The sequence below is a fragment of the Bufo bufo genome, chromosome 4 (assembly GCF_905171765.1).
Source record: "Bufo bufo chromosome 4, aBufBuf1.1, whole genome shotgun sequence".
NCBI lineage: Eukaryota > Metazoa > Chordata > Amphibia > Anura > Bufonidae > Bufo > Bufo bufo.
This window is the reverse complement of record NC_053392.1, coordinates 587,412,917-587,435,584: the sequence shown is the minus strand read 5'-3', so window position 1 is coordinate 587,435,584 and position 22,668 is coordinate 587,412,917. Positions and strand designations below refer to the sequence as shown.

The 22,668-nt window shown below is 42.7% G+C and overlaps 1 protein-coding gene across 1 annotated transcript in view; it reads left to right on the top strand.

The window, feature by feature from the left end:
• The window catches only part of USH2A (usherin), a 1,179,609-nt gene that overhangs the window by 287,725 nt on the left and 869,216 nt on the right, over window positions 1-22,668 (top strand). The window contains exon 14 of the mRNA XM_040430191.1: window positions 16,042-16,205. Within this exon, the coding sequence (XP_040286125.1) occupies window positions 16,042-16,205 (164 nt within the window). The remainder of the gene's footprint in view (window positions 1-16,041; window positions 16,206-22,668) is intronic.

The window sequence follows — 22,668 nt, the reverse complement described above, 5'->3', positions numbered from 1 at the left end:
CCCTCAATCAGTATTTTGTGGAAGCAGGTATATCAAACCCCTCAATCAGTATTTTGTGGAAGCAGGTATATCGCACCCCTCAATCAGTATTTTGTGGAAGCGGGTGTATCAAACCCCTCAATCTGTATTTTGTGGAAGCAGGTATATTAAACCCCTTAATCAGTATTTTGTGGAAGCAGGTATATCACACCCCTCAATCAGTATTTTGTGGAAGCAGGAATATCGCACCCCTCAATCAGTATTTTGTGGAAGCCGGTGTATCGCAGGCCTTAATCATTATTTGGTGGAAACAGGTATATCGCACCCCTCAAACTGTATTTTGGTTGAAAGCGGTGTATCACAGGCCTCAATGAATATTTTGTGGAAGCAGGTATATATCGCACCCCTCAATCTGTATTTTGTTGAAGCTGGTATATCAAACCCCTAAATCAGTATTTTCTGGAAGCAGGTGTATCAAACCTCTCAATCTGTATTTTGTGGAAGCAGGTGTATCAAACCCCTCAATCTGTATTTTGTGGAAGCAGGTATATTAAACCCCTTAATGAGTATTTTGAGGAAGCAGGTATATCACACCCCTCAATCAGTATTTTGTGGAAGCAGGAATATCGCACCCCTCAATCATTATTTTGTTGAAGCCGGTGTATCGCAGGCCTTAATCAATATTTGGTGGAAACAGGTATATTGCACCCCTCAAACTGTATTTTGTTGAAAGCGGTGTATCGCACGCCTCAATGAATATTTGGTGGAAGCAGGTATATCGCACCCCCCAATCTGTATTTTGTTGAAGCAGGTATATCAAACCCCTTAATCAATATTTTGTGGAAGCAGGTATATCGCACCCCTAAATCAGTATTTTGTGGAAGCAGGAATATCGCACCCCTCAATCAGTATTTTGTGGAAGCCGGTGTATCGCAGGCCTTAATCAATATTGGGTCGAAGCAGGTATATCGCACCCCTCAATTAGTATTTTGTGATGGCAGGTAAATAGAACCCCTTAATCAGTATTTTGTGGAAGCAGGTATATAGAACACCTGAATCAATATTTGGTGGAAGCAGGTATATCGCACCCCTTAATCAGTATTTTGTTGAAGCAGGTATATCAAACCCCTAATCAGTATTTTGTGGAAGTAGGTATTTTGCACCCCATAATCAGTATTTTGTGAAAGGCGGTGTATCGCAGGCTTTAATAAATATTTGGTGGAAGCAGATATATTGCACCCCTCAATCAGTATTTTGTGAAGGCAGGTATATCGAACCCCTTAACCAGTATTTTGTAGAAGCAGGTATATTGCACCCCTCAATCAATATTTTTTGGAAGCAGGTATATAGAACACCTGAATCAATATTTGGTGGAAGCAGGTAAATCGCACCCCTCAATCTGTATTTTGTTGAAGCAGGTATATCAAACCCCTTAATCAGTATTTTGTGGAAGCAGGTATATCGCACCCCTCAATCAGTATTTTGTGGAAACAGGTATAAAGAACCCCTGAATTAATATTTGGTGGAAGCAGGTATATCGCACCACTCAATCAATATTTTGTGGAAGCCAATGTATCGCAGGCCTCAATCAATATTTGTGAAAGTATGTTTATCGCACCCCTCAATCAGTATTTTGTGGAAGCTGGTGTATCGTAGGCCTCAATCAATATTTGGTGGAGGCAGGTATATCGCACCCCTCAATTAGTATTTTGTGGAAGCATGTATCTGAACCCATTAATCAGTATTTTGTAGAAGCAGGTATATACCACCCCTCTATCAGTATTTTGTGGAAACAGTTATATAGAATACCTGAATCAATATTTGGTGGAAGCAGGTATATTGCACCCCTCAATCAGTATTTTGTGGAAGCAGGTGTATCAAACCCCTCAATCAGTATTTTGTGGAAGCAGGTATATCACATCACTCAAACAGTATTTTGGGGAAGGAGGAATATCGCACCCCTCAATCAGTATTTTGTGGAGGCAGGTGTATCAAACCCCTCAATCAGTATTTTGTGGAAGCAGGTATATCACACCACTCAATCAGTATTTTGTGGAAGCAGGAATATCGCACCCCTCAATCAGTATTTTGTGGAAGCCAGTGTATTGCAGGCCTCAATCAATAGTTGGTGGAAGCAGGTATACAGTCATGTGAAAAAATTAGGACACCCTTTGAAAGCATGTGGTTTTTTGTAACATTTTTAATAAATGGTTATTTCATCTCCGTTTCAACAATACAGAGAGATTAAAGTAATCCAACTAAACAAAGAAAACTGAAGAAAAGTCTTTTCAAGATCTTCTGTAAATGTCATTCTACAAAAATGCCTATTCTAACTGAGGAAAAAGATAGGACACCCTCACATGTATTCCCTCTTAAATTGGCTCAGATCTCACACAGGTATATCACACCAGGTGCACATAATTAGTAGATCGTTACTCTGCATGTTGAATGAGGCTTGCCCTATTTAAACCTCAGACATTTAGTTTGGTGTGCTCCTGACTGTTGAAGTGAGAGTGAGCACCATGGTGAGAGCAAAAGAGCTGTCAGAGGACTTCAGAAAAAAGATTGTAGCAGCCTATGAGTCTGGGAAGGGATTTAAAAAGATCTCAAAAGATTTTGAAATCAGCCATTCCACTGTCCGGAAGATAGTCAACAAGTGGAGGGCTTTCAAAACAACTGCCAACATGCCCAGGACTGGTCGCCCCAGCAAGTTCACCCCAAGAGTAGACCGCAAGATGCTAAAAGAGGTATCCAAAAACCCTAAAGTGTCATCTCGAGAACTACAGCAGGCTCTGGCTACTGTTGATGTAGAAGTACATGCCTCTACAATCAGAAAGAGACTGTACAAGTTTAACTTGCATGGGAGGTGTGCAAGGAGGAAACCTTTGCTTTCCAAGAGAAACATCGAGGCCAGACTGACATTTGCCAGCGATAAAGTTGACAAAGACCAGGACTTCTGGAATAATGTTCTTTGGACAGATGAGTCCAAAATTGAATTATTTGGACACAACAGCAGAGGACATGTTTGGCGTAAACCAAACACAGCATTCCAAGAAAAGAACCTCATACCAACTGTGAAGCATGGAGGTGGAAGTGTCATGGTTTGGGGCTGCTTTGCTGCAGCAGGACCTGGTCAGCTCACCATCATAGAATCCACGATGAATTCTACTGTGTATCAGAAGGTGCTTGAAGAACATGTGAGACCATCAGTTAGAAAATTAAAGCTGAAGCGGAACTGGACCATGCAACATGACAATGACCCAAAACATACTAGTAAATCAACCAAAGATTGGCTGAAAAAGAAGAAATGGAGAGTCCTGGAATGGCCAAGTCAAAGTCCAGATTTGAATCCCATTGAGATGCTGTGGGGTGACTTGAAAAGGGCTGTACGTGCAAGAAACCCCTCAAACATCTCACAGCTGAAAAAGTTCTGCATTGAGGAGTGGGGTAAAATTTCATCAGACCGATGTCGAAGACTGGTAGATGGCTACAAGAACCGTCTCACTGCAGTTATTTCAGCCAAAGGAGGTAACACTCGCTATTAGGGGCAAGGGTGTCCTATCTTTTTCCTCAGTTAGAATAGGCATTTTTGTAGAATGACATTTACAGAAGATCTTGAAAAGACTTTTCTTCAGTTTTCTTTGTTTAGTCGGATTACTTTAATCTCTCTGTATTGTTGAAACGGAGATGAAATAACCATTTATTAAAAATGTTACAAAAAACCACATGCTTTCAAAGGGTGTCCTAATTTTTTCACATGACTGTATCTCACCCCTCAACCCAGTGGGCAGTAAAAGTTATGTACCTTCCCTGCCCGTGTTTGCTAGGCCACGTGACTGTGGTCAGATGTATCTTGGCACCGACACTGTGTTCCAGAGATATATTCATTTGCCTCTGAACGTGGCCATATAGCTCTGGGATGCCCTTTTGGGAGAAATATTTCCTTCTGGGGACCTTCCATTGCGGTGTGCCAATATTCGCAAATTTTCTAAAGGCCTCCGAGTCCACCAGTTTATATGGCTGTAGTTGGCGGGTTAGCAGTTCCGACAAGCCAGCGGTCAGCCATTGGGCAAGAGGGTTATCCGCGTCATCAACTTTTTACGCTCGAACATTTGGGCCACGGAAGCCTGCCTTCTGCCAGATGAACGTGATGACGGCACGGTGGAAGGTGGAGTAGAGGACATATAGGAGGAGAGAGGAGAAGGAGAAGAGGCAAGACATGGAGCACCGGGAGTGTGGCTTTGTGGGTTCTGTCAGCGTTGCTCCCACTGTGCTCGGTAATTGGAGGCTAGGTGCCTTCTTTAGGTGGTCGTCCCTAGGAGAGTGTTGGGCTTACCGCGACGTATGCGTTGACAGCACAGTCTGCAGATGGCAACACTATTGTTAGCAACTGACACGTTAAAAAAAGCACGTTAAAAAAACACGTTAATCAGTATTTTGTGGAAGCAGGTATATCACACCCCTCAATCAGTATTTTGTGGAAGCAGGAATATCGCGCCCCTCAATCAGTATTTTGTGGAAGCAGGTGTATCGCAGGCCTCAATCAATATTTGGTGGAAGCAGGTATATCGCACCCCTCAATCAGTATTTTGTTGAAGGCAGTGTATCGCAGGCCTTAATGAATATTTGGTGGAAGCAGATATATCGCACCACTCAATTAGTATTTTGTGGGGGCAGGTAAATAGATCCCCTTAATCAGTATTTTGTGGAAGCAGGTATATAGAACACCTGAATCAATATTTGGTGGAAGCAGGTATATCGCACCCCTCAATCTGTATTTTGTGGAAGCAGGGATATCAAACCCCTTAATTAGTATTTTGTTGAAACAGGTATATCGCACACCTTAATCCATATTTTGTAGAGACAGATATATCAAACCCCTCAATCAGTATTTTGTGGAAGCAGGTATATCGCACCCCTCAATTTAGAGATGGCCTTGCAGTTCGGCCTGTGGTCGTTTTGCGGCAAACTTTACGTGTTCGCGATTCGCCGAACATGCGAGCATATGAAGAAATTCGGACCCGCCATATTATTTTACATTGTTCAGAACTTTGACCCATGACACATCCATCAGGTGGTACAGGACAGCCAATTGAAACGTTTCAGCACATGGACATACCCCCTACCTTATAAATAAACCTGATCTGGCGGCCATTTTACATTCAGTGTTTTGCCAGTGTAGGTAGAGGTTGCTGTGTGGAGCAGGGACAGACTGTTAGGGACACCAAACGCTAGCTAATAGGGCCACAAAAGTCTTTTTAAGGACTAGTATAGGTGTGCTATCGATAGGTGTGATACACAGAGGGGTGCGATATACTTATAATATACTTTTATAATGATTCAAAAACACATAGATCTATATAGTGATCACCTGGATGTCAGGGGCCTAGGGGCTAGGGGCTTACTAGGGCCATTTTTATGTAGGGTAAGGTTCCGGACAGGGTCGCTCTTATCAGTGCGGGTGGTCTGTGGTTTGGCTATCAGGGCCAGAATAGCACCCCCCTGTAGAACAATATCAGGGACAGTTCTTTGCCCACCCTGTCCTTCAATACCACATCATCATCTAGCTCAGGGATAGATGTTTTTTGCTTACCCTCCGGGATTCATCGATGTGCACTGGAACCCCCCGGATTGTGGTAGGACATATGGTTTCTGATTTGGTGCCGCCGAGCACCTGATTTAGTGCCGCTGAGCTCTTTTTATTGCCTACCACATCTATGCTTTTTGCTTAACTCTAATAATTTAATTTATTTTCATTTTGAGGGATATCTTTTCCATTCACACTTCCGCAAAATGGGTCCTATTCATTTTCAATGGGGCCGGAATGTGCTCTCCGCATCCACATTAGCGGATCCACATCTGCATTTGCGGATCCGCACTTCCGCATTTGTGCCTCCGTTTCCGCAAAAAAATAGAACATGTCCTAGTCTTGTCCGCAATTGCAAACAAGATTAGGCATTTTCTATTATAGTGCCGGCGATGTGCGGTCCACAAATTGCGGAATGCACATTGCCGGTGTCCGTGTTTTGCAATCCGCAAAGCACTTATGGACTTGTGAATGGACACTCATAGTAACATTATTAAATGTTACGTTTTATCTTTATGTATATTCTAATGGATTGCCTTCCTTGTACAATGTTATAATATACTTTCTATGTTAGAAAGTATATTATAGTGTATTTGTATTGTGCGGCAGTTGTGTGCGGTTCTGCTGCGATACTGAAGGTATATAGAGGGACAAGCGTTATTGGAACAAATAATTTCTACTGGTGTGATATACCAGTCGTCCCCCAAAAAAACTGATTGAAGTGTTAAATACCAATATACTTTCTTTATAGTGCATTTGGGTACTATATAGTGCATTTGCGCATGCGCGTACGCAAAAATTATTTTGCTGATATTTCGCATTAAAAAAAATAATGAATGGAGATCGCAAATTCAAATAATACATCTGGTATGTCACTGTCCATTTTGTGGGACTATTTGTGCACTTCTAGTAATTATTTCTTGGCTGCAAATATGAGCTGAAGGTTTTTCAGGTTCGCCTGCCATTAAAATGAATGGGACCTGCCGCGAACTTGCGGTTTGCGAACATTGGATTGCGTTTGCGCGATCGCGATCGCGTTCGCGAACCGTCCAGGCAGATGTTCGTCCATTACTGCCTCAATTGTATTTTGCAGAAACAGGTATATAGAACCCCTTAATCAGTATTTTGTAGAAGCAGGTATATCTCACCCCTCTATCAATATTTTGTGGAAACAGGTATATAGAAACCCTGAATCAATATTTGGTGGAAGCATGTATATTGAACCCCTCAATCAGTATTTTGTGGAAGCAGGTATATCAAACCCCTGAATCTGTATTTTGTGAAAGCAGGCATATTAAACCCTTTAATCAGTATTTTGTGGAAGCAGGTATATCACACCCCTCGAACAGTATTTTGTGTAAGCAAGAATATCGCAACCCTCAATCAATATTTTGTGGAAGCCGGTGTATCGCAGGCCTTAATCAATATTTGGTGGAAGCAGGTATAGCTCACTCCTCAATTAATATTTTGTGGAAGCAGGTATATAGAAACCCTGAATCAATATTTTGTGGAAGCAGGTATATTGAACCCCTCAATCAGTATTTTGTGGAAGCAAGTATATCCCACCCCTCAATCTGTATTTTGTGGAAGCAGGGATATCAAACCCATTAATCAGTATTTTGTGGAAGCAGGTATATTGCACCCCTCAATCCATATTTTGTGGAGGCAGGTATATCAAATCCCTCAATTGTATTTTGCAGAAACAGGTATATAGAACACCTGAATCAATATTTGGTGGAAGCAGGTATATCGCACCCCTCTATCAGAATTTTGTGGAAGCAGGTATATCGCACCCCTCAATCAGCTTACTAGGGCCATTTTTATATAGGGTAAGGTTCCGGACGTGGTCTGTGGTTAGGCTATCAGGGCCAGAATAGCACTCCCCTTTAGAGCAATATCAGTGACAGTTCTTTGCCCACCCTGTCCTTCAATGCCACATCATCATCTAGCTCAGGGATAGATGTTTTTTGCTTTCCCTCCGGGATTCATCGATGTGCACTGGGAACCCCCGGATTGTGGTAGGACATATGGTTTCTGATTTGGTGCCGCCGAGCACCTGATTTAGTGCCGCCGAGCACTTTTTATTGCCTACCACATCTATGCTTTTTTCTTAACTCTAATAATTTAATTTATTTTCATTTTGAGGGATATCTTTTCCATTCACACTTCCGCAAAATGGGTCCGCATTCGTTCTGCAATTTTGCGGAACGAGTGCAGACCTATTCAATTTCAATGGGGCCGGAATGTGCTGTCCGCATCCGCATTTGCGGATCCGCTCTTCCGCATCTGTGCTTCCGTTTCCGCAAAAAAATAGAACATGTCCTAGTCTTGTCCGCAATTGCAGACAAGATTAGGCATTTTCTATTATAGTGCTGGCGATGTGCGGTCCACAAATTGCGGAATGCACATTGCCGGTGTCCGTGTTTTGCAGATCCGCAAAGCACTTATGGACGTGTGAATGGACACTCATAGTAACATTATTAAATGTTACGTTTTATCTTTATATATATATTCTAATAGATTGCCTTCCTTGTACAATGTTATAATATACTTTCTATGTTAGAAAGTATATTATAGTGTATTTGTATTGTGCGGCAGTTGTGTGCGGTTCTGCTGCGATACTGCAGGTATATGGAGGGACAAGCGTTATTGGAACAAATAATTTCTACTGGTGTGATATACCAGTCCCCCCCCAAAAAAACTGATTGAAGTGTTAGATACCAATATACTTTTTTTATAGTGCATTTGTGCATACGCAAAAATTATATTGCTGATATTTTGCATTGAAAAAAATAATGAATGGAGATCGCAACTTCAAATAATACATCTGGTATGTCACTGTCCATTTTGTGGGACTATTTGTGCACTTCTAGTAACTATTTCTTGCCTGCAAATATGAGCTGAAGGTTTTTCAGGTTCGCCTGCCATTAAAATGAATGGGACCTGCCGCGAACTTGCGGTTCGCGAACATTTGATTGCGTTCGCGAACCGTCCCGGCAGATGTTCGTCCATCACTACCTCAATTGTATTTTGCAGAAACAGGTATATGGAACCCCTTAATCAGTATTTTGTAGAAGTAGGTACTGTATATCTCACCCCTCTATCAATATTTTGTGGAAACAGGTATATAGAAACCCTGAATTAGTATTTTGTGGAAGCAGGTATATCAAACCCCTTAATCAGTATTTTGTGGAAGCAGGCATATCGCACCCCTGAATCTGTATTTTGTGGAAGCAGGGATATCAAACCCCTTAATCAGTATTTTGTGGAAACAGGTATATCGCACGCCTCAATCCATATTTTGTGGAGGCAGATATATCAAACCCCTTAATCAGTATTTTGTGGAAGCAGGTATATTGCACCCCTCAATCAGTATTTTGTGGAAGCAGGTATATCGCACCCCTCAATTGTATTTTGCAGAAACAGTTATATAGAACACCTGAATCAATATTTGGTGGAAGCAGGTATATCGCACCCCTCAATCCGTATTTTGTGGAAGCAGGTATATTAAACCCCTCAATCTGTATTTTGTGAAAGCAGGTATATTAAACCCCTTAATCAGTATTTTGTGGAAGCAGGAATATCGCAACCCTCAATCAGTATTTTGTGGAAGCCGGTGTATCGCAGGCCTTAATCAATATTTGGTGGAAGCAGGTATAGCTCACCCCTCAATCAATATTTTGTGGAAGCAGGTACAGTAGGTGTTTGTGAGATTGTGTTTTCAGCACGACAGCGTCGCGCTGATACTCGGCGCCGTGGTGCCGAGATCTCGCACTCACTGGGATAGCGACAGCACATCCCAGCAAGCGCGTCATAGAAGCGACGGGAGATCCGACTTGGATTCCCGCCAATTCTACACGTGTGCGGCGTTTGTTATGAATCCTGAGGGGGAAGTCCCCGCCGGATTTTAAATAAAAATCCGACCTGGGTCCCGCCCTCAGGAGCATACCGGGCCCTTAGGTCTGTTATGGGTTGTAAGGAGAGCCCCCCCTACGCCGAAAAAAACGACGTAGGGGGTCCCCCTACAATCCATACCAGACCCGTATCCAAAGCACGCTACCCGGCCAGCCAGGAAGGGAGTGGGGACGAGCGAGCTCCCCCCCCCCCTCCTGAGCCGTACCAGGCTGCATGCCCTCAACATGGGGGGTTGGGTGCTCTGGGGCAGGGGGCGCACTGCGGCCCCCCCACCTCAGAGCACCCTGTCCCCATGTTGATGAGGACAGGGCCCCTTCCCGACAACCCTGGCCGTTGGTTGTCGGGATATGCGGGCGGGAGGCTTATCGGAATCTGGGAGCCCCCTTTAATAAGGGGGCCCCCAGATACCGGCCCCCCACCCTAAGTGAATGAGTATGGGGTACATCGTACCCCTACCCATTCACCTGCAAGAAAAGTGGTAAAAACACAAATAAACCACACAGTGTATTAAAATATTTTATTTTTCTGCTCCGGAGGCCGCCCCCTGTCTTCTTTATTAGCTCTTTTACCAGGGGGGGCTCTTCTTCTTCCGATATCCCGACGGGTCTTCTCCGCTATCCGGGGGGGTCTTCTCAACTCTCCGGGGTTCTCCTTCTGTCTTCTCCTTCTGTCTTGTTGTCTCCTTCTGTCTTCTGTCTCCGGGGGGGGCTCTTCTTCTTCCGATATCCCGACGGGTCTTCTCCGCTATCCGGGGGGGTCTTCTCAACTCTCCGGGGTTCTCCTTCTGTCTTCTCCTTCTGTCTTCTCCTTCTGTCTTGTTGTCTCGGCGCACCCCGATTCTTCGTCTTCTCTTCTTGTTTTCGCCTCTCTCTGTTGTTGACTCGGCGCACCCCGGTTCTTCGTCTCGCGAGACTCGGCGCACCCCGATTCTTCGTCTCGCGAGACTCGGCGCACCCCGATTCTTCGTCTCGCGAGACGAAGAACCGGGGTGCGCCGAGTCAACAACAGAGAGAGGCGAAAACAAGAAGAGAAGACGAAGAATCGGGGTGCGCCGAGACAACAAGACAGAAGGAGAAGACAGAAGGAGAAGACAGAAGGAGAACCCCGGAGAGTTGAGAAGACCCCCCCGGATAGCGGAGAAGACCCGTCGGGATATCGGAAGAAGAAGAGCCCCCCCCCGGAGACAGAAGACAGAAGGAGACAACAAGACAGAAGGAGAAGACAGAAGGAGAACCCCGGAGAGTTGAGAAGACCCCCCCGGATAGCGGAGAAGACCCGTCGGGATATCGGAAGAAGAAGAGCCCCCCCCGGAGACAGAAGACAGAAGGAGACAACAAGACAGAAGGAGAAGACAGAAGGAGAACCCCGGAGAGTTGAGAAGACCCCCCGGATAGCGGAGAAGACCCGTCGGGATATCGGAAGAAGAAGAGCCCCCCCCTGGTAAAAGAGCTAATAAAGAAGACACGGGGCGGCCTCCGGAGCAGAAAAATAAAATATTTTAATACACTGTGTGGTTTATTTGTGTTTTTACCACTTTTCTTGCAGGTGAATGGGTAGGGGTACGATGTACCCCATACTCATTCACTTAGGGTGGGGGGCCGGTATCTGGGGGCCCCCTTATTAAAGGGGGCTCCCAGATTCCGATAAGCCTCCCGCCCGCATACCCCGACAACCAACGGCCAGGGTTGTCGGGAAGGGGCCCTGTCCTCATCAACATGGGGACAGGGTGCTCTGAGGTGGGGGGGCCGCAGTGCGCCCCCTGCCCCAGAGCACCCAACCCCCCATGTTGAGGGCATGCAGCCTGGTACGGCTCAGGAGGGGGGGGGGGGGGGCGCTCGCTCGCCCCCCCTCCCTTCCTGGCTGGCCGGGTAGCGTGCTTTGGATACGGGTCTGGTATGGATTGTAGGGGGACCCCCTACGCCGTTTTTTTCGGCGTAGGGGGGGCTCTCCTTACAACCCATAACAGACCTAAGGGCCCGGTATGCTCCTGAGGGCGGGACCCAGGCCGGATTTTTATTTAAAATCCGGCGGGGACTTCCCCCTCAGGATTCATAACAAACGCCGCACACGTGTAGAATTGGCGGGAATCCAAGTCGGATCTCCCGTCGCTTCTATGACGCGCTTGCTCTCCATCGCGGCAAGCCAGCTCGGCGCTGGCTCCCGCGATGGGGCTCGTATGTGCTCAATCTCGCCGAGAAATACAGCGAGATTGACACAAAATCGGGTTCACCTACTGTATATAGAACCCCTTAATCAGTATTTTTGTAGAAGCAGGTATATCCTACCCCTCTATCAATATTTTGTGGAAACAGGAATATAGAAACCCTGAATCAATATTTTGTGGAAGCAGGTATATTGAACCCCTTCATCAGTATTTTGTGGAAGCAGGTATATCGCACCCCTCAATCTGTATTTTGTGGAAGCAGGGATATCAAACCCCTTAATCAGTATTTTGTGGAAACAAGTATATCGCACGCCTCAATCCATATTTTGTGGAGGCAGATATATCAATCCCCTTAATCAGTATTTTGTGGAAGCAAGTATATTGCACCCCTCAATCAGTATTTTGTGGAAGTAGGTATATCGCACCCCTCAATTCAATTGTATTTTGCAGAAACAGGTATATAGAACACCTGAATCAATATTTGGTGGAAGCAGGTATATCGCACCCCTCTATCAGTATTTTGTGGAAACAGGTATATCGCACCCCTCAATCAGTTTTTTTTGGGGGCATCAGGTATATCACACCCGTTGCAAATAGTTATTACAATAATGCTTGTCCCTCTATATACATGCAGTATTGCAGCAGAACCGCACACAACTGCTGCACAATACAAATGCACTATAATATACTTTCTATGTTTGAGAGTATATTATAAGTATATCACACCCCTCAGTATATCACACCTATCAATAGCACACCTATACCAGTCCTTAAAATGACTTTTGTGGCCCTATTAGCTAGCGTTTGGTGTCCCTTACAGTCTGAAACACAGAATGTAAAATGGCTGCCAGATTGAGTTTTGTTATAGGGTGGGGGTGTGTCCATATGCTGAAACGTCTCCATTGGCTGTCCTGTCCCACCTGATAGATGTGTCATGGGTCAAAGTTCGGCGCAATGCAAAAGAATATGGCGCATGCTAGCATCGTTATATGTTCGCATGTTCGGCGAATCGCGAACGAGCAAAGTCTGCCATGAAACGACCGCCGGGCGAACTGCAAGGCCATCTCTACTTTGAAGGGATTGGATACAGTCCTAAGAGACCTCAGAGTGCCATAAATGACTTCTAAGGGTGATTGGTGCACTTTTGATTCAGTACAAATTTATTCTGTCCAAATCGAATTTGCCAAGCCAAAGACAAATTTGAGTAGTCTGATCTTGCAGTCATGTCTTATTTTCTTGGATCTTCCTTCTGACAGCAGATGAGAGGCAGACAGGATGGTATAATTAATGAATTCAGTATCAGACTACACAGGGTTTACTTGTAGTCTGTTACCATAGAGACACATAGTCTGCTTAGGATAACAGTAGGTTATTTTTAATCAAGACTATATGTAAGGTTGATTCTTCCCATATACAGTCAGGTCCATAAATATTGGGACATAGTCACAATTCTAACGTTTTTGGCTCTATACACCACCACAATGGATTTGAAATGAAACGAACAAGATGTGCTTTAACTGAAGACTGTCAGCTTTAATTTGAGGGTTTTTACATCCAAATCAGGTGAACGGTGTAGGAATTACAACAGTTTGCATATGTGCCTCCCACTTGTTAAGGGACCAAAAGTAATGGGACAATTGGCTTCTTAGCTGTTCCATGGCCAGGCGTGTGTTATTCCCTCATTATCCCAATTACAATGAGCAGATAAAAGGTCCAGAGTTAATTTCAAGTGTGCTATTTGCATTTGGAATCTGTTGCTGTCAAATGTCAAGATGAGATCCAAAGAGCAGTGAAGCAAGCCATCATTAGGCTGAAAAAACTAAACAAACCCATCAGAGAGATAGCAAAAACATTAGGTGTGGCCAAAACAACTGTTTGGAACATTCTTAAAAAGAAGAAATGCAACGGTGAGCTCAGCAACACCAAAAGACCCTGAAGACCACGGAAAACAACTGTGGTGGATGACCAAAGAATTCTTTCCCTGGTAAGAAAAAACCCTTCACAACAGTTGGCCAGATCAAGAACACTCTCTAGGAGGTAGGTGTATGTGTGTCAAAGTCAACAATCAATAGAAGACTTCACCAGAGTGAATACAGAGGGTTCACCACAAGATGTAATCTATTGTTGAGCCTCAAAAACAGGAAGGACAGATTAGAGTTTGCCAAACGACATCTAAAAAAGCCTTCACAGTTCTGGAACAACATCCTATGGACAGAAGAGACCAAGATCAAGTTGTACCAGAGTGATGGAAAGAGAAGAGTATGGAGAAGGAAAGGAACTGATCATGATCCTAAGCATACCACCTCATCAGTGAAGTATGGTGGTGGTAGTATCATGGCCTGGGCATGTATGGCTGCCAATGGAACTGGTTCTCTTGTATTTATTGATGATGTGACTGCTGACAAAAGCAGCAGGATGAATTCTGAAGTGTTTCGGGCAATATTATCTGCTCATATTCAGCCAAATGCTTCAGAACTCATTGGACGGTGCTTCACAGTGCAGATGGACAATGACCCAAAACATACTGCAAAAGCAACCAAAGAATTTTTTAAGGGAAATAAGTGGAATGTTATGCAATGGCCAACTCAATCACCTGACCTGAATCCGAATGAGCATGCATTTACCTTGCTAAAGACAAAATTGAAGGGAAAATGCCCCAAGAACAAGCAGGAACTGAAGACAGTTGCAGTAGAGGCCTGGCAGAGCATCACCAGGGATGAAACCCAGCGTCTGGTGATGTTTATGCGTTCCAGACTTCAGGCTGTAATTGACTGCAAAGGATATGCAACCAAGTATTAAAAAGTGAAAGTTTGATTTATGAGTATTATTCTGTCACATTACTTTTGGTCCCTTAACAAGTGGGAGGCACATATGCAAACTGTTGTAATTCCTACACTGTTCATCTGATTTGGATGTAAATACCCTTAAATTAAAGCTGACAGTCTGCAGTGAAAACACATATTGTTTGTTTCATTTCAAATCCATTGTGGTGGTGTACAGAGCCAAACATGTTAGAATTGTGTTGATGTCCCAATATTTATGGACCTGACTGTATATCATGTAATACTGAAGATAAATATTTTATTGGACTAAAATACATGCAACAAGAGGTGTAAACAGAAGTTAGGGGCCCCATAGAAATAATCTACATATGGTCCCCTCCTCATGTATGTTTAGGAATGATGATGATGGTAGCTGAATTGTAGGTAGCAGGCTATGTCCGGAGTAATGAATGACATTATGTAATATACAGGGCTAGGGTTTCAAGTAGAAATTCCCCCGTTTTGTGGTAAATTCATGGCACTACCATGTCTCTGGTCCAAACTGAATGTTTCTCTGTTGGCGAAAAGTTATACCAGAATTTGAATAAATTTAGTATAGCCTAATTTCTTTCAAATCATCACAAGTTGTACTCCTGCAAAAAAAAAAAGTTCTGACCCATTAGAAAGGTTCATGATGTAATCTGTAGTGAATTTAATCTTCTTACCAGTGTCTGTATTTGTGAGTTATAGCTTCCCTTCTGATCCTCAGCTGTGTCATGTGACCAGCAATCAGACTTTCCAAATAACACAGCCTCTTATGTATGGGCAGGAAGCTAGTTTCTCTATGCATTCCTATGGGAGCCTCAATGTCAGTCTCATAGGAATGAATAGCGAAGTATCTGACTTCCTGTCCTATGTCAGCTGGAGATCAGAGTTGGTCACATGACACAGGTGAGGATAAGAAGGGAGGTTATAACTCACAAATACAGTCACTGGTGAGAAGATTACCTTCACTACAGATTACTTCATGGACCTTTCTAACAAGTCAGAGAATAATTTTTTTTGTGGGAGATCTTCTTTTACTTTTTCTTAACTTTGAGGTCCAGATTTTACTGCAAATTGCTGTGACCCCCACAGATCACATGGAGAGGTGTCCTAGGCCCCCACATGAATTAAGCAGCAGGATGTGCATGCTGACTGCTGCTCCATTCATCTCGGCTACCTCCGGTAGCCTCATACACTTTGTATAGAGTGCTCATCGCTTCATTCAAACAGGGAACACAGGTTTCCCATTCCCTTTCTTCCCATCAGTCACATTACCACCAATATAAAAGTTGCCCCCCATCCAAGAATAACCCTGGATACATCTTAAATTTTAACTCTGCTTCTCTCTGGCAAAGTTATTAACTGAAGCTTTGCTGCACTGACTAGTTAAATGCAACCAGAGATAGTTAAAAATCCACCTCCTGTCTTATCCAAGCTATAGTACCTATCATGGAATGCAAATTGTGCTTTGTTATGCTGTGTTTCAGTTATCATTAATTACATAATTTTATTATATTAGTAAATGTTTTATTATTGTGTAATTTTTTTTCTTTAAATCCAAGATTTCACACTTATATTTCTTCTTCTAGATGCCAGCCTTGCTCGTGCAACCCACCAGGTTCTGTCAATACCAGCTGCCATGCTATAACCGGACAATGCTTTTGCAAAGAATTTGTGAGCGGTAGGAACTGTTCACAATGTGTGGAAGGTTCTAGCAGTTTGGATGGGAATAATCCGTACGGGTGCAGTTCAAGTAAGTCGTTACCTCAGCTCCTATGTTCATAGAGGATGGTCGCCAATTAAGGAATATATTTGGCATGCCAAGAAGGAAGATGTGAACTCGTGAATTTTTTTCTCTAAAAAGTTATTGCTATGATTTATTTCAAGTCACCCATACACAATGATAATTATTCTTAGCACTTTATTTTACATAATTTACATATTGCATTATTTGAGTTAACTTGCATTGACAAGGTTTTATTACTGTTCAGGTTATTTACAATTGGTCACTAGGACCAGTGGTTGTCTCTAAGTTGACACGTGTTACTTAACTTTATATATAAAATATAAAATGTATTACTTGTCACTAAAAATTTACTACCTCGAACTAATATGATTAAAACTATCAGCCGTGTCTGCACTACTGCTATTGGTGGCCTGAGTATAGCAGTGGGGCTAACTGGAGGACTGCACTTCACTTATAACTACCTAGCTTACTCCTCTATTTCCACACGGAATCCACCGTGCTCTATTCGGTGCACACTGTTAGTGTCACAGTGCACTGCCCTGGGATTGGTGAGTGCCCTCCTAGCGCTCCCTGTTCGCTCATTTTTGTTGCATAGCTTCAGCTTTTGCAGTACACTAGCTGGCTAAAAAACATGCATAGATCACACTCTGCCCCCCGACATGTTTCGCCAAACACTTGGCGTCCTCAGGGGTTTGGGCAGTGACAAGTAATAAATGTTATATTTTAGATATAAAGTTAAGTAACACGTGTCAACTTAGAGACAACCACTGGTCCTAGTGACCAAATGTAAATAACCAGATTATTGTGTCTCAACACGTGTTAAAGGGTCAATTGTGCAAAAAGTTGTTACTGTTCACACACAAAGCAAAGCTGAACATTTCTGACAGTTGCTAGTTTGAAAGGATCTACTTTGGATTTGTTCCCCGAGACTATAACATTAATGGCCTATCTTTAGGAAGGGACATCAATGTTGAATGACTGAGGACCCCACCACCATTTAGGACAGCAATGGGGTCCCGATGCTTTCCAGGTACAGCAGCTCATCCGTGTGGGTGGATCGTGTGGTAATAGAGATTATCCTATTCCCTAAATGGAATGTGATAAACTACAGTACTAGGCTTTGACTATGATTGGTGTGGGTACCGAAGGTCAGAATCCGAATGATAAAACACAGCCTACACTGGGGGCCTATCAAAGATGTGCAAGCTCCTGGGCCCTAGTGAAAAATCTGTTAGAGGACTGCCTTTATTGTATGCTATTGTCTGGCAGAGGGACCTTTGGATCTCTTCAGGCACCAGGACCTAGGATTGACTGCTACCATTGCATTGCCTATGGTTGTGCCTCTGACCCATTCTAATGATAGGTCATCAATGTTTTACCTCATATAAGGGCATGTTCATATGGTGCAGATTTTCTGCGACAAAGTACAAAATCTGTAGTACAAGCAAAATGGATTAGATTTTAAGAACATTTCCAAATTTAGCGAAATCTGAAGCAAATTCCATGACAAATCCACACATAACACATGCAAGATTTTCCGCAGATTTTGAATGCAAAACTATTATATGTAGTATATACAGTAGCAGTATTCTACTGTAGTATATTATAAAGGGAGGGGCGTTCTACTTAATACATTTTTTATATTCAAAGGTTTGCATAAATGTAAGAAACGTTGTCTTTATACATTAAAATGAAAGAGCAAATTAATTCAAATCCTTAATTTTGTGCCCATTCTGACTTCACAAAAACTTTCAAAAATGTAAGACGATTCAAATCTTAGCAAACACACAATATATGTACATATTTAAAGAGAAAGGCAGCTGATAAGAACAGCAAATATTTCTCGGTTGTGACAGTGACTGAGCAACAAGAAGGAATAGTATAAGAAGGAGAACTCTGAGAACGAGATAGGGTAAAGAATAAGAATGAGAAGAAGGCAAAAAGGAAAAAATTAAGAAATCATCGACAGGAGGACAAAAATAAGAAGAGGAAGGAGAAGATGGAAAATAAGAAGAGGAGGAAGGAGGAGACGGAAAATAAGCAGAAGGTGGAGTGGGAGAGAAGGGTTACACTAAGCCTAAAACTCCAGGCTTCATTATTTTCTTTGTTCACTTAGATTTTAAAAAAAATAATCTAAATTGAATATCTTACCATCCAATATCTTACCATCCAGGAAGAGTATTGCCCCTCGGATGAAGGAAAGGCTAACAAAAGTGACTTAAGTTATATAAATAAGCACACTTACTTTAGTTATTAATATACGACATATGTCCAGATAAATTGTGCATAGAGTGAACAACCACATTTTGCTATACAACTTCCAGATAATAAATTGGTACCTAGATACTGTAATTCAGTGCCCAGATATCTCCTGCTAGTCAGATTACAGATACATTTTGCTGTACAACTCTCAGATAATGAGTGTCATGCAATGCCCAGATAGTGTCACTCAGTGCCCAGATTAATAGTAACAGTGTCATGCCATGCCAAGAAAAATAGCAGTGCCATTCAGTGCCTAGATAAGCAGTAGCAGTGTCATTCAGTGCCAAGATAAATATAGCAGTATCATTCAATATCCAGATACATTGTAGCAGTGTCATTCATTGCCAAAAAAAAAACTGTAGCAGTATCATTTAATGCCCAGATACATAGTTTGTGTCATGCAGTGGCAAAATAAATTGTAGGTTCATTCAGCACCCAGATAAATTATAGCAGTGTCATTCAGTGTCCAGATAAACAATACCAGTGTCATTCATACCCAGATAAATAGTAACAGTTTTATTCTGTGCCCAGATAAATAGTATCAGTGTCATTCGGTGCCCAGATAAACAGCAGCAGTATCATTCAGTGCCCAGATACATAGTTTTAGTGTCATTCAGTGTCAAGATAAATAGTAGGGTCAGCACCCAGAAAATTCAGCACCAAGATATAACATGGCAGTGTCATTCAGTGCCCAAATAAATAATGCATTATCTTTTAGTGCCCAGATAATTGTTGCTATCCAGTTTCCAAATAAAAAGTGCATGCAGTGTACAAATACATTTTGCTAAACTACTCCCAGATAAATAGTGTTAGTCAGTAATATGCATTGCCCAGATATCAACTACTACAAATACGACTACCAGATGTGTGTCAAATAATGCATGCGGTCTTCTTACAAGAATAGTTTACAAAATACATTGAGAAACAGAAGTATTTGAACACCCTGCGATTTTGCAAGTTCTCCCACTCAGAAATCACGGAGGGGTCTGAAAATTCATATTGTAGGTGCATTTCCACTCTGAGAGACAGAATAAAAATAAAAAAAATCAGGAAATCACATTGTATGGTTTTTAAAGAATTTATTTGTCTTGCACTGCTGAACATAAGTATTTGAACACCTGAGAAAATCAGTGTTAATATTTGGTACAGAAGCCTTTGTTTGCAATTACAGAGGTCAAACATTTCCTGTAGTTCTTGACCAGGTTTGCACACACTGCAACAGGGATATTGGCCCACTCCTCCACACAGATCTCCTCTAGATCTGTCAGGTTTCAGGGCTGTCGCTGAGCAACACAGTTTCAGCTCTCTCCAAAGATGTTCTATTGGATTTAGGTCTGGAGACTGGCTAGGCCACTCCAAAACCTTGATATGCTTCTTACGGAGCCACTCCTTGGTTATCCTGGCTGTGTGCTTTGGGTCGTTGTGATGTTGGAAGACCCAGCCACGACTTCGCAGAAAATCACCCCCAAGGCATGATGTTACCACCACCATGCTTCACAGTAAGGATGGTGTTCTTGGGATGCAACTCATCCTTCTTTTTCCTCCAAACACGACGAGTGAAGTTTAGACCAAAAAGTTCTACTTTGGTCTCATCTGCCCACATTACTTTTTCCCATGCCTCCTCTGGATCATCCAGATGGTCATTGGCAAACTTCAGAATGGCCTGGACATGTGAGGACTTGAGCAGGGGAACCTTCCGTGTAATGCATGATTTGAAACCATGACGGCAGAGTGTTCTACCGACAATGACCTTTGAAACTGTGGTCCCAGCTCTCTTCATGTCATTGACCAGCTTCTCCCTTGTAGTTCTGGGCTGATTCCTCACCTTTCTTATCATCAGTGATACCCCACAAGGTAAGATCTTGCATGGAGCCCCAGTCAGAGGGAGACTGACAGTCGTCTTTAGCCTCTTCCATTTTCTAACAATTGCTCCAACAGTTCATCTATTTTCACCAAGCTGCTTGGCAATTGCCCCGTAGCCCTTTCCAGCCTTGTGGAGGTCCACAATTTTGTCTCTGGTGTCTTTTAACAGCTCTTTGGTCTTGCCCATGGTGATAGTTGGCATCTGACTGACTGTGGGGTGGACAGGGGTCTTTAACCCAAAGGTCATTGATGCCCCAGTGTCCAGGTCAAAATTTACAAATCTGACATGCGTCACTTTAAGTGGTAATAGCTTTCGAACACTTTTACTTATCCACTCCATTCTGAGATTGTTTTCTCGTGACACATTGTACTTCATGACAGTCATAAATTTGAGTCAATATATATCTCCTTTTTTTTTAAAAAAATCCCAAATTTACCAAAAAATTGAAAAAATTTGCAATTTTCTAAATTTCAATTTCTCTGCTTCTAAAACAGAAAGTGATACCTCATAAAATATTTATTATATAACATTCACCACATGTCTACTTTATGTTGGCATCATTTTGGAAATGTTATTTTATTTGTTTAGGACATTACAAGGCTTAGAAGTTTAGAAGCAATTCTTAAAATTTTTAAGAAAATTTCCAAAACCCACTTTTTAAGGACTAGTTCAGGTCTGAAGTCACTTTGTGGGGCCTACATAGTGGAAACCCCCCATAAATGACCCCATTGTAGAAACTACACCCCTCAAGTTATTTAAAACCAATTTTACTAACGTTATTAACCCTTTAGGTGTTCCACAAGAATTAAAGGAAAATGGAGATAAAATTTCTAAATTTCACTTTTTTAGCAGATTTTCTATTTTATTACATTTGTTTCTTTAACACATTAAGGGTTAACAGCCAAACAAAACTCAATATTTATTACTCTGATTCTGCGGTTTACAGAAACACCCCACATGTGGTCGTAAACTGATGTAAGGGCGCACGGCAGGGCGCAGAAGGGGCTTGTGCAGGGGCTCATTTTTTGCAGAAAGAGTTGAGGTTTTTATTGGTACCATTTTTGGGTACATAGGATTTTTTGATCATACATTATTACACTTTATGGGACAAGGTGGCCAAAAAATTGGCTGTTTTGGAACATTTTTTTTCCTTTTTATTTAAGTTTTACACAATAATAGCATTTCTGAAACCAAAAAAAATGATGCTTTAGTGTCTCCATAGTCTGAGAGCCATAGCTTTTAAATTTTTTGGGCGATTGTCTTAAATATGGGCTCATTTTTTGCGGGATGAGGTAACGGTTTGATTGGTACTATTTTGGGGTATATTCGCCTTTTTTGATCGCTTGGTGTTGCACTTTTTGTGATGTAAGGTGACAAAAATGGCTTATTTTTTTACACCGTTTTTATTTTTTATTTTTTATGGTGTTTATTGGACGGGGTTGATGATGTGATATATTTATAGAGATGGTCATTACAGACGCGGTGACACCTAATATGTGTGGTTTTTGTTTGTTTGTTTTTGTTTTTTTTATAGGAAAAGGACATTTATTTTTTTCATTTTTATTTATTTATTTTTACTTTTATTATTTTCACATTATTTTTATCAGTTCCCTCTTGGATCTTGAAGATCCAGTGGGGCTGATGGTTGTACTATACTTTGCAACGCTCTTGCATTGCAAAGTATAATACAATCAGATGCCTGTAGGTGGCAGCAATGGACACCTATACCATGGCAACCGGACGCCTTTGCAAAGCGTCCGGTTGCCATGGCAACCATCGGGCGCTGTGATCGCAGCAGCCCTAATGGTTGAGAGAGAGGGAGCCCCCTCCCTCTATTAACCCCATGGATGCCGCTACTGCGGCATCTATGGGGTTACAGCAGTGTCAGCATAGTGCTGACAGACGTTGCTGATGGCGGCGGCTCAGGAATGGAGCCGCCGCCATCACACACACAAGGGGGACCGCATCGGGGGCAGGGGACAGGGGGCAGCGCAGGAAACGGGGGAGAGGGGGGCAGCATTTCACTTATTACAGATCGTGGCAGGAGGGGGCGGACCGCATCGGGGGCAGGACAAGAACAAGGAGGGGGCACAGATCGGGGGCTTCAAGGGGGCACAGATCGGGGGCTTCAGGACACATTACCGATTTCAGGCTCTGATCTGCAGAGCGCAGATCAGAGCCTGAAACCGGCATTTTAACACTGCCACGATCCGATTGGTTAGTCTGCACAGACTAACCAATCAGATCGATTGCCGGCAAGGGGCCACTCTGATTGGTCCCTTGCCGGCATTACTGCACTGTATGCTGTCCGTGACAGCATACAGGGCAGGGGCAGAAACTTTA